Source organism: Apostichopus japonicus, chromosome 20, assembly GCF_037975245.1.
Source record: "Apostichopus japonicus isolate 1M-3 chromosome 20, ASM3797524v1, whole genome shotgun sequence".
Lineage (NCBI taxonomy): Eukaryota > Metazoa > Echinodermata > Holothuroidea > Aspidochirotida > Stichopodidae > Apostichopus > Apostichopus japonicus.
In genome coordinates this window covers 30,660,700-30,673,929 of record NC_092580.1, presented here as the reverse complement: position 1 = coordinate 30,673,929, position 13,230 = coordinate 30,660,700, and the positions used below count along the sequence as shown (strand labels likewise).

At 38.7% G+C, this 13,230-nt stretch overlaps 1 protein-coding gene across 2 annotated transcripts; it reads left to right on the top strand.

Annotated features, from left to right (window-relative positions):
* The first annotated feature begins 4,819 nt into the window (after positions 1-4,819).
* LOC139961417 (small ribosomal subunit protein mS33-like) lies at positions 4,820-8,556 on the top strand. 2 transcript variants are annotated; one of them, XM_071960559.1, is made up of 3 exons: positions 4,820-4,975; positions 6,549-6,777; positions 8,351-8,552. In XM_071960559.1, the coding sequence occupies exons 2-3, from the start codon at positions 6,569-6,571 to the stop codon at positions 8,454-8,456; spliced, it is 315 nt and encodes a 104-aa protein (XP_071816660.1). In that variant the 5' UTR covers positions 4,820-4,975; positions 6,549-6,568; the 3' UTR covers positions 8,457-8,552. The 2 variants fall into 2 exon arrangements, with proteins under 2 accessions (XP_071816660.1, XP_071816661.1); XM_071960560.1 differs by lacking the exon at positions 4,820-4,975 and having other exon boundaries at positions 8,351-8,556.
* The last annotated feature ends 4,674 nt before the right edge of the window (positions 8,557-13,230 follow it).

Here is a 13,230-nt window from a genome sequence, read left to right as displayed (position 1 = left end):
CGTAGGAGTCTAGATTGATTTGGGGGGCTGTAACGACTTGCCCAAGAAATATAACCAAAATTTTTCGCGCGCTACGCGCATGTTCGACATCTTAATGTGCTATCATATAGGCATTCATCGGTTATTACATCACATGCCAATAATCGATGAATGCCTATATGACATGCACAATGAGATGTTGAACGCTCGAAAAATTTTGGTTATATTTTGCGTGTTATTACCTTTCCATATTGGTTATAATTATTGGTGAATTTTATTTTTATATATTTATTAAAATATTTCCCGAATTTTCACCCCCCCCTCAAAGAAATGAAAAACACATTGCAAATTATTCTTCTTTCAGTAGGTGCCCGAAAAATTCTCAGCATATTGCCCGAACTATCACCAAAAAAAAATGAAAAACACATTGCAAATGTTTCTTCTTTCAGTAGGTGCCCGAAAATTCTCAGCATATTGTCAGAATTTTCACAAAAATTCTTGGTTGGGGGGGGGGGGGCTGCAGCCACCCCCCGCCTCCTACGCCTATGTAGATTAATCATCTAAGCCATGTAACTCGGAATCGGTTTACACTCTGTAAATTACGCGAAAGAAAACATTAGTATAAAAGCTACACAGTAAAATCTATACAGGTCTATAGATCTATACCACATATATATTACCTTGAATATGTAACATTGTTCATGATGAATCTTGAGCTTGAATGAACGCCAAAGTGAACAATCAGTTTTGAGACTAAGCTCAGAAACCTAATTCGTTGCATCAATGGAACTCATAGTAACACCAGAGTAGCAGCTCCCTGGTAACACTACGACAAATATATCTAACGATGGGGTAACGCGTGAAAACAGGCGCAGGTGGTGGGCGGAGCTGGAGTAGTGTGAAGGATATGGGAGGGGGTGGGGAGAGGTAGTGGGAAGAAAGAGGGTAAGAAAGGGTGTAGTAATAATTTTAAATGAAGATAGAGTAGCGAAGGAGGTAATTGACTCGGAAGGAATTTCTGGAAAATGGCTTCTGTATTCGTGACGTAGTAATGACGTGCATAATTATATATACACAACATTTTGGTTTCCATTTTAAGACGAGCGCCAATATATTGTTACTTGTACAATGATGTCACGACTCATTCTTTTTACCACTCTGGAAACAAGCGATAATATAAAATACAAACACACATTAAATTTTGATGGAAAGTATAAGCAGTTCAACGAGCTGATATGACTTATTAAATTCAGACTTATTTGTATCATATTGTTATTTTCATAAAGTACAAAAACGTGACCCGGTTTAGTACCGTTTGTCAGAAAAAATCGTATACAATGCTTTGACGTTGTGATCTGCAGCGCTCACGTTAACAAACAACAACGTAGATTATATTATTGCTTAGGTGACGTTATATATATATATATATATATATATATATATATATATATATATATATATATTTTAAACGGTTTCACATGTGTTACAAGTTCTATCGCTATATTGTTTGATATGGAGTTTGCCCAGTTCTACCTGTTTCTCTCGAGTTCTTCCGATTTTCGGATGAAAAAATTGTAAAACTCCCTATTTTTTTGTGTGTGAAAGACAGGTTGGCAGGATTGTAATATGCACGTGACATTAGTTTAGTTTAGTTTAGTAGAAAAAGGATCAGGAGGGACACTTAAGTCCCCATCAAGGACCCTATAGAGAGAGGAAAAAAACTGAAGACACAAACACTCAGACCCGATTACAATGCTTAAAGTGCTTGTCCAAAGCATTCTTAAACCCATTGACACTACTTGCAAGTACAACTTTCTCAGGTAAACCATTCCACTCATTCACAACCCTATTAGAAAAAAAGTTATGCCGAATATTAATCCTACTATGTGACTTTTGGAGTTAAGACAATGACCTCTTGTACAACTACTGTTAGCAAACATGAAAAAGTCGGTAAAGGATAAATTGTCGAAACCATACACAATCTTGAAAACCTGGATCAAGTCCCCACGTAACCTCCTAAGCTCCAGTGTGGTGAGATTCAACAGTTGTAACCGCCTATAATAAGGAACCCTCTTTAAGGAACTAATCATCCTAGTAGCCCTCCTCTGGACCTTTTCATGTACTTCCTTATCCTTTAAATCATATATGCAGGCCAGTAGCAAGTAGGAGGGACTCGGCATATATAAGGTGGAGCAAAATACCTTTTGATATTCGTGTGCACTTGATGGAGGCCTAGAGGGCACAGTATTCTGCATTGATGGGGGGGGGGGGATGGTCACCCTGTGCCCCGACCTCTCTATGAGCATGCATGCATACATAAACTATTGATACGATATCATCAGTATTACATTACAGAGGATAATAGATCAATCAACCAGTTTTGCACAAATTTTTGTACAAATATAGTACTCATAAACGTAAAAAGGTAGCGTTTTAGGCGCATGGCATTATTTAAGTGGCACTGCGTACCTTTGCTAGCCTGTTATATTTACAGACCTCGTATTTACTCCTGATACAAACCATTTAAAAGTGAACCATATGTCTGGGTACCAATTCCCACCATTTCTGATATTTTCTATTGTATACTTTGTTCCGATTTGATTGTTCTCGGTGTTATGTAAAAAGGCACCTTTTTTTGTATTGTGTCTCTTTGAAACTTTTGATAGTAAAAGACTGGCAGACTTGTATGTATTGTATTGCGTGAGTAAACATTCACACAAGCTAATTTCCTCAAACAATAGCAGAGTGGGGACCAAAATTTGACAAAAGCAAGTTCGCATGAGAATTAAATGCTGCACCTATATCTGCCCTTGGTCTTGTATAGGTTTATAAACCGACCACGCATATATCATGTTTGTTTAACTTCATTTATAAAACAGGGTTCGCGTAAACCGTGTTACTTTATAGACCCATGTTTTGAGGGATCGTAATCTGCGCATGTGCAAAAGGGCGGCATCACCATTTCTTTCCTTTGTGAAAAGTTAAGGTGCTAGAGTGGTGGTAGTGGATCTTAAAAACCATGTCAACTTGTTGAAATAACAAAAGAAAACAACTAAAACACATTAACAATATCTCACACAAACACCCTACAAATAAAATATTGTGCACGTTCATTGAAGGTGCCATGAGTAGGCTAAAATGTTTACCAAGGACTTTCCGATATCGTAAGAAAACGAATTTGGCCATTATTATTGTACCTTCAACTAGCATTGTCATCATGACCAGGTAGATTTTGGAAGCAACAAGAGCCCAACTTTGTTCTCGCTGCAGTCTGAACCTCTTTAATCACCTGTAAACAGAAATTTTACGTTTCTCTTTGAAAGTGAAGAGAGGACTAGGCCTATACAAATTTCAATAGTTTCAACTATGTTCGCACCGCATGCATGCACATCTCTTCATTAACTTCGATTTCGAAGCCACAAACAAAAATCAAATTCATTTTGGTAACATAGCATACAAGATGTCACCCTATTATACAAATGTTTGGGGTGGGTGAGGTGGGGGAGTTTGTAGCTTTCCTGGGAGAGGAGGGAACGCGAGACGGAGACGTAGAATTGTTGAAGTGAGTTTTGTCATATTTCTTGGCTAAGTTCTCCCGGTAGGGTGGTACTGCCAGGACTAGGGTAGCCTCCCAGTAAATTCAACTCCCCCCCCCCCCCGTTTCATTCGTATCTCACCTTGCAAACGCTTCCAATCAGCAAATTATTTGCTTGTCTTCTTTTACTCTTCTACTGCTTATTTTTACATTACTACTCTATTTTTTCCCCTCCAATTTTGCTAACATGCAGGAGCCGTGATTTCGCGCGGCTTTATCAGGCGTGTCTCCCCTGCCACATCGAGGATAAGGCGGTGGATTTTGATGTGCTTTATTTGTGGTTATAAACCGTGTAAACTGAAGGGGAAAGTCGCTGGGGTTGGAGGATGGGTGGTGGTGATGGGGGGGGGGGGCAGTTGGGGTAGATGGGGGTAGTTGCATAAACCGTTTGGAACTGCTTTAACTGTTTTAACTGGTTACTATATAGACCATTACATGTAACTGAGCATGTAACAGAAGGATGGCAGTATCGTAACTCAGTTTGTATGTCTAGGTCAAACAGCGTTAGAAATGATCAGTGTTTTCTAATCAAATAACCCTTATATAGCTACGGTTATTATAATAAAATGCACTTGCGCCCTCTATTATACAATTACAACGGCATTCCTGATGAACTACGATATTCCACTTCCATCGTGAATGCGATAAAATGACGTAGGCTAATGAGGATACGGAATGTTGGGGTGACAAAAATGTGCAAGAATGATGGGTGATGTATACCTATTATGCCATTATAAAAGAAATGCTTGCTTCTTTTTAACTTGATTCACAATACAATATTTTAAAGTTTTGTTGATCTAGCTTAAGACTGTGATGAATTTGAAACTGGTTTGCTTGCTTACGCAGGAAACCGGATTCAAGTGTTAATCAAAATTGCACTATTTACACATCTCACAGCTAAACAAGCTAAAACAGCAGCACACAGGTTACGTCTCAGCTGAGCCTTTTATTTTTTCTGTTAGGAAAATAAGAGTAAGAGAATCGCAGGTTAGAAAATAAGATTTTAACTCTTACACACCATTTAATTGGATCAGAGAGGATTCTCAATGTTGCCTTTCACGTATAAAATATATGAATTAACTATATAGTTAAATTCTCCACTATCCATCAAGAGGGAAAAGCCGTTTTGATAGATTTGATAAACACGAGTGCAATCTGTTCGAACAAAACTGCGATCGGTTGGGACGTCCATTGAATTGCTACAGCCTGGTTGACAGGAGAATGATCAAAGTGATGGCGGTATTCCTTTTTGTTACTGACAGACCAATTTTAGTACTCGCTTGCTTGTATGAATGTGAAGTTGCAGGACAGAGCCGCTCCTGGGTTTTCTGCAAACCAAATATTTATTTTGCCTTTGACCAGTGAAATGCGTTTGTAGTTGAACCGGCGACCAATTATAAGGTTTGATGCCTTCTGTTTCAAAGAATTAGAAAAGACTAGATTCGTGTACGAACTGCTTCGACTAATCAACTCTAACTATAGGCCAGTCGTAATGATAGTTATCGGTACCAGTTCCACGATTCACATGGTACAGTCATACTAGCAGATCCAAATATAATAGTAGTATAGTACAGTACATATAACTAGTAGTATTTCTATCAATATCCCAGTGCTACTGTTAAGTTCACTGAGAGTATTTTGGTTAGACAAATTTAGTCAGACACTGTGACAGTTATCCTTGTAACTTGTGGAATCTAGGTAACATCTTAATAATTATTAAGTCGGTTTGACATCCATGCAGTGTTTTCATGTGACATTTGATGAAATCACAACAAATGGTAGTCAAGGCTTCTTAATTGACACACCCCCGTAATTGACGCACCTTCATTTATTACTAGCAACGATACAGCAGACAACCTAAACTTTAAGCAGTCAAGCAGAATTACATATTTCATGAGTTTGAATCCATTTCAGCTATATGCTCACCAAATTGAGGTATTTTTTAAGCTTATAACACCCTCCCCCCATTTTTGCACGTTTTGGGGTAATTTGGAAATCTTACATCCTAAAAATAACCAACATTACCCCAATATGGTATCACTACTCTCTGGGACCTGACCTGCCTGAGCTTAGAGGCTCAGAGCATAGCAAACAGCAACTAAAGTCAATGGATGTACACTAAGGCCTACACTACAGTTAGCTTATCGACAAATGTGTCAATTTAGGGGTATGAAAAAACTTGACACAACAGAAATTTTGTGGTCAAATTCTGCTCAATTGTACGGTCCAAAAGCACAGAACCATAAATATTTTGAGATCATAACATTCCAGAGGAACTACACATATGAAAAACACATACAGTTGCGTGATTTGGATTTTTCCTTGATAGACATTGTTGATCAAATCCTTAAGTGCGTCAATTATGAGCCCACCATGCTACTTGTGGAGACACAATTAATAATAAACTACATAAATGTGCCTACATATTGCAAATCTGTGAGATTCTCTACTTATAGAGATTGCCTACACGTTCAGAAGGCATTTAAAGAAATGGGCAAATACTCATATGTTAATACTGCTAGGCATTAAGAATGCCAGTAAAAGCGAGGGCACTTCATGACTGGTGGACTAGATATTGCAGCATTAACATAACATTATCAATATTTGTATCCCCCTCTTTTGTCATTGTATATCATTGAATCATTGATAATATGAGGCATTTCAATCTAAGTTTTGGACTAATAACTATAGCCTAGACCCAATTTTGCATGTATATATACAGTCAGAATATAATAGTTATTCAACCATTCCATGTACACACATGCAATTCAATCTACACTACACAGTGTTCCCATTCCAGCCACATGACATAATGCAAGTTTTCACAGGAAGTAAGGTGTGTGGGACAGACTGGGCCTAGGAAGTTGTGATAATGGCCCAAACCACTGCATTGAGCACAAAATGCCAGATGCAAATGTAGGCACGCCACAGACTCGGGGCAAACAAAATGTTTATTTTTTATTTTACTTGATAGAGTTTGTCAGTGCTGTAGCGATGGCTTCCAACTATGCTAGGAGAATGGCACGGTTAAGTGCCAGGATCTTTGGGGAAGTCTACAAACCGACCACCTCGAGGTCGATGAAAGTGGTAAAGTTGATGAGTGAAGAACCAGTCTATTTACAGAAGAGAATGGTAGACTATTATCCACCACATAGAGAAACAGCAAATCTGATGAGATATTTGCGGTTGATTGGTCTCTACAGGTAAACTGTTTTCATTTGATGATTTTATTATAAAAGGAAGGATTTTGGCATAAGTTTGATTTTTTACACTTTCACCTATTGAGAAATGGCATCTGAGGCTCATCAGGCAAAGTGGCTGGACTATGTAGTCTAATAACACACGGCCCATTAGATCAGATCCTCAGATGCGATACAAAACCCAATAGGGGAACAAGACTTTTATGGCTTCAAATGACACGTTTTAAGATTTTTATTTTATTTGTCAAGAAAGAAAGGGTACTCATCAGGTTGATGTCATCATAAGGTAAGCCTTAAAGGAGCATTCAGGAGATGTAGCAGATAATTAGTTAAAGCTGAATATTTTTCAACTTTCCTTGACATATGACCTTTAATTTATGAATTATGAAGACTAAGACCCTGTCTTAATCATCCTTAAAAGAAAGAACGAAAGCAGATTCCTTGTGCATTGCAAATTTCCAAAGCATAATGCACTGTAGTAAATTCACGATTGTTTTCGTAACATACTGAAATATGATGGTTCTGCCAGCAATAATTTCCTCCTCAAGTTTGCATAAATTGCCCGTTTTATGTGCAGTGTTTTGCTTTATGATAAAACATGAATTTTTGTGCATTGCAAATTTCCAAAGCATAATGCACTGTAGTAAATTCACGATTGTTTTCATAACATACTGAAATATGATGGTTCTGCCGGCAATATTTTCCTCCTCAAGTTTGCATAAATTGCCCGTTTTATGTGCAGTGTTTTGCTTTATGAAAAAACATGAATTTTTCTCTGGTTTCTATTCATAGGATACCTATTTGTGTACTGTGCACTCTATAGCAGGCATGTCTGTATTTGAAAAGACAATTGTGAAGAAGTCTTTTTTATTATGTAACTGCCATCCAATTACCTCCTTACCTTTATTACGGACCATTTGGGAGAAGGGTTGAGAGGTTGCCATGGGTGTTCCTTGTCATCGATATTTCTGAAAGTTTCCTTATTATGAAAATATTACTTAAATGTGCCCATGGCTCAGTTGATATGGCCAATAATTATTATATAGTTCTCAAAAGTAAACAGCTCTTTGCAGTTGATTGGTATAAAAACACTCTTGCAGTAAAGTTACCTAAATTCATGATTTACATGTAGTAACCCCTGGAATATGATATTGCTTAAGTGAAAACAGTAGCAATAGTTCCAAATTTTGGTCGTGTTTTCTTTGAAAACTTTTTGGTTGCACCACCTTTATAACTTGACCATATAGTCGACCAAAGCTTGAAATTCTCTCTTGTAACGTCTAAGGTCGTCACTAAAGACTGTTCACTCTCTCTTAAACAACAGCACTACAACCTTTGTAGAGATACTCAGAATCTGTAACCGCTCTGCTGTGATCAAGTTATTAGGCAGTATTGATAACCAGCCATATCTTTCTTCTGATGGGTATTGTAAAGCATATGTACAATACTTTCATCTTGTTATCTAGCTTATTGTACTATGGAAAGAAGATATTAGAATAAATCAGTAATGTATTGAAGTATAACCATACATAATCACAAATTAAATTGATTATTTTAATTTTTTTTAAATTCATAGAGACGAACATGAAGATTTCAGGGACGAGATGAAAAGAGTTGCAAGGTTAAAGGGTAAAGGTAAACCAAAGAAAGGAGAGGGTAAGAGGGCTATGAAACGGAAGTGATGCCTTGGAGGTCCAAGAGAGGAGCAAATGATGATGATGATGATGCAGATGGAAGACTGTTTTTGCAGAAGATTCATTTATGTGGTTTTGTCCGGAGGGAAATAAATGTCAGAATTGTTTGATGCAAGTACAAAAGATGAACCACCAATTTGTCATATCCTAAGGTTTTTTATTACCTTCCTGTAAAATATGGTGTTACTTTTCTTCGTATGTACATTGGAGCTTTCGCTGAGGCTCTTTTCTGCCTTGATATTGTGTAAAACTTGTTAACTTGGTTAATATTGTTGATTACAAAAGAGAAGGTAGAAGGGCTCAAAACATAATACTTTAGGCCTAGGCCATGACAAAGATTTTCAAGAATCTAGATGCACAATGTATGGTGTGTTACTATGGGGAGACAGATGCTGATTTGCTACATATAAACCACTTCACATGAGCTGGAAAATATAAATATAAAGTAAAAGGAACATGAATAGTACAAGTTTGTCTCGGTTGTCTTTACTTCAAATGATATATGGTTTTACCTTGAGTGAATGTGGAGAAAGATAGTATTTACAAATTAAAATTTGTGAGCAATTGCTCCTTGGTGTGAAGGAAGAAGAACAGAAATGCTGAATGAATATAGAAATATGTCCTCACCACAACGGCGCCGGAACCGGGGGGGGGGGGGCACAGGGGGCATGTGTCTCCCCCCACTTTTCCTCAGGTTAAAAATGTGCCCTTTTTCTACATAAAAATTGTACCCTTGATCACCTTATTAGGTCAGCGATATTTCAGTTAGAGATCTAATCCTAATTCAGAACTATCAGTGGCGTGCGTAGCCAGTATGTAGCACTTTAGGCCCGGGCCTATCGTTGATTAACAGACTTTATATGTATAGAGCTGCAGCACTTTGTTGCCTGTTGTTGTCACGATCGGCGTTCCAAGTTCCAAAACAGCCTTTTCGATAAACATTAACTACCTACAGTTGTATCAAAGACAATTACTGGCTATAGTTGTAACAAAGACATTTCTGGCCTATCTTTGTATCTACAAGTATCAGAAATTGAAAAGTAAGACTACTCTGTTCATGTACGCAAATTAGATAATACAATAAGAATTATAAATAGTACTAAATATCGAGCTGCATCAGTCCAATCGAATTTCTGCAAAGTGCCTTTTGACGTTGGTGCCCCCCCCCCCCCCAGATTAAAAGTGCTTCCGCCGCCCTTGCCTCACCAAATTATTCCTGCAGCTTGTAGCCTTCTTGACCAGAATGTTTGCAGCGGCATTCGCCCCCCCATAAATCTAACAAGGGGGGGTGCTCATGGTTCCCTAACTGGATCCGCCCAGTGGTTTTGGTGAAATGTTTTGTGTGATGATGATGCACAAATATAAACCAAGTGAACAATTTGATGGATTCCATTTGTTAATCACGTTGGAAACATCGATCTAGACCATCGAGGTAAATGAATCTGGAGAAACTATCACACAGCAAATACGCGCGTACCATGCATGGAGGGTCATGTGATGTGTTCCAGGGTGGTACTAATATATTACTCTCCCCATTACGCATGATGATTTCACCCAACTAATGGTAGCATACGCCCATTAAAAGCCCCATTGACTTACACACTAAATCACAAAAGTAATGTGGTCTCTAAGTCTAGATAGAAGTTTTCACTAGCTAAACGCTACCCATCACCGGATAGCTGACAAGTTGGCCTTTCATGGCACCATCAATTTTCCGTACCATGACCATGTAGATTTTTTGCTATCCGAGCCGGAAGTTTTCGTCACTTGTAAACAAACCTCTTCACTCAGTGGTAAACAAATTTCCTACGCTGCTCCCGGGAGGCCTAAAGGGGTCTAAAATTGCCTCAATTGACCCAATTTTCTCACCACATGTACTTCCATTCATGCTCTTCAACATGCAAGCCACAAAAAACTAGATTATGATTGATAACAGGTCACAAAAGATGTTCTCCCGCTGCTTTTTGGCACTTTTCCTGAAACAGGAGAACAATCGAGCGGATTGATATAGACTCTAATAGGAGTATGCCACCTAGTACGTAAATGCAGCAGACGACACCCGTTACCTAGCAATGACCGTGCCTGTAGCCTTACGTGATAGCTATATTCCCGTCGAGCAGCGGAAGCCACTAAATACTAACCCCTACAGCGGGTCGGACCATTTCGAGTGCCCTCGGAACTCGGTTTCGGGTGCAACTGTGCTCGGCGCTCTCGGTTCCCGAATTACGTTATTTTGCCCAGGTCTCGGAAGTTAGTTGACTCTATGTAATAACTTGTGAGGCCTGCTACGAGATAAAGATAGATATAATAGCGGTTTCAAACGGTACTTGCAGTTTTTAAAATGATATATGTACACAACCAGGTCTAGGAGGTGAGTTGACTCTATGTAATAACTTGTGAGACCTGTTATTTGAAATGAAGATAGATCTAAACGTTTGAAGTGAATTTTGCAGCTTTTAAATTTGATATTTGTACACAACCAGGTCTAGGAGGTTAGTTGACTCTATGTAATAACTTGTGAGACCTGTTACTTGAGATGAAGATAGATCTAAACGTTTGAAGTGAATTTTGCAGCTTTAAATTTGATATTTGTACACAACCAGGTCTAGGAGGTTAGTTGACTCTATGTAATAACTTGTGAGACCTGTTATTTGAAATGAAGATAGATCTAAACGTTTGAAGTGAATTTTGCAGCTTTTAAATTTGATATTTGTACACAACCAGGTCTAGGAGGTTAGTTGACTCTATGTAATAACTTGTGAGACCTGTTACTTGAGATGAAGATAGATCTAAACGTTTGAAGTGAATTTTGCAGCTTTAAATTTGATATTTGTACACAACCAGGTCTAGGAGGTTAGTTGACTCTATGTAATAACTTGTGAGACCTGTTATTTGAAATGAAGATAGATCTAAACGTTTGAAGTGAATTTTGCAGCTTTTAAATTTGATATTTGTACACAACCAGGTCTAGGAGGTTAGTTGACTCTATGTAATAACTTGTGAGACCTGTTACTTGAGATGAAGATAGATCTAAACGTTTGAAGTGAATTTTGCAGCTTTTAAATTTGATATTTGTACACAACCAGGTCTAGGAGGTTAGTTGACTCTATGTAATAACTTGTGAGACCTGTTATTTGAAATGAAGATAGATCTAAACGTTTGAAGTGAATTTTGCAGCTTTAAATTTGATATTTGTACCCAACCAGGTCTAGGAGGTTAGTTGACTCTATGTAATAACTTGTGAGACCTGTTATTTGAGATGAAGATAGATATATGGGTTTGAAACGGTACTCACAGTTTTTAAAATGATATATGTACACAACCAGGTCTTGGAGCCTAGTTAACTCTGTGTAATAACTTGTGAGACCTGCTATACTTGAGATATAAAGATAAATACAACAGTACTTTATTGCAGCTTTCTTATATACATTTGTTAACTTAAAATGTCAAGAATAAACCGTGAAACGTTTGGATATATTTGTGTACTTGTCTACTATTTTCACCTCTTTTACTTAATCGCGAGCGGGACGTGGCCCGGCAATTCGTACGTGTTACACGAGCTCGTACCCGCACTGTACACGTGAAATGTACAACGTGTGCATCTACGTAGTTATGCAAGACTGTGACGTCAGGTGAGATCATTCTCGCTCGGGATCCTTACCGATGAACCGAACCGCTACGCGGGTTAGTATTTAGTGGCTTCCTCGAGCAGCATTAGGCTCTGTTCCATGGAGAATTCCGTGGTTGCACTGAACTAAACATTTCCCATTTCTACATTCACTTATAGCAAGTAGTAATAACATTAGGCCATATGAGACAAAGCTTGCCCCTGGAGCTGTATTAATAAGTAATAGTCCAGGAGCCCAGAAGGTATATTCAGCTGAAGAGGTACAAAAGGTTTGGTGGCCTGATTGTGTTGGTAGGTGACCAAGCTTCAAGAAAATGTGTTGCTGCCGGGGCACACCCTGCATGGTAGGTGAGGGGGTCACAAAATAAGGGGGCAAAATATGCTTTTATTTAGCTGAAGAGGTACAAGCACACAAGTTTCTGGGTTTTATACCCAGGAGGGTACCTTGCATCATGGTGGCAATGACAGCAATATCTGACTGCATGGGGCCCCAGACGGTAGCCCAAAAGGGGCCCGCCCATATGGTATTATTCAGCTGAAAAGGTACAAGGGTAGATCCCTTTGCATTTGAACTATTACACATTGGGGTATACTAAAACACTAATGACAGTAAATTTGTCCTGCATAGGGGCCCAAACAGTAGCCCTAAGAATGGGCCATGCGGACCAACCAGCTGTTGGCTAATTTATCTAGCTGAAAAGGTACATCAACAAAACTTGTTGGATACTGCTCCCAGCAAGACTAATTACATTGCTGTAGCAACAACAGCAATATCTGACTGCATGGGGCCCCAGACAGTGGCCCAAAAGGGCCCCGCCCACATGGTATTATTCAGCTTAAAAGGTACAAGGGTAGATCCTTTTGCATTTAAACTATTACACATTGGGGTATTCTAAAACACTAATGACAGTAACTTTGTCCTTCATAGGGGCCCAAACAGTAACCCTACAGATAGGCCCTTCGGACCAATCAGTTGTTAGCTAATTTTTCTAGCTGAACAGGTACATAAACAAAACTTGTTGCATACTGCTCCCAGCAAGACTAATTACTTTGCTGCAGCAATAACAGCAATATGTGCCTGCATTGGGCCCCAGACAGTGGCCCAAAAGGGTAGATCCCTTTGCATTTGAACTA

What these genes read in the sequence shown, in the direction of transcription:
- LOC139961417 (XM_071960560.1), top strand. Translation starts at nt 6,569, where the DNA reads ATGGCTTCCAACTATGCTAGGAGAATGGCACGGTTAAGTGCCAGGATC. An exon ending in CGGTTGATTGGTCTCTACAG is followed by an intron (nt 6,778 to 8,350) that starts GTAAACTGTTTT and finishes TTAAATTCATAG; the next exon opens with AGACGAACATGAAGATTTCA.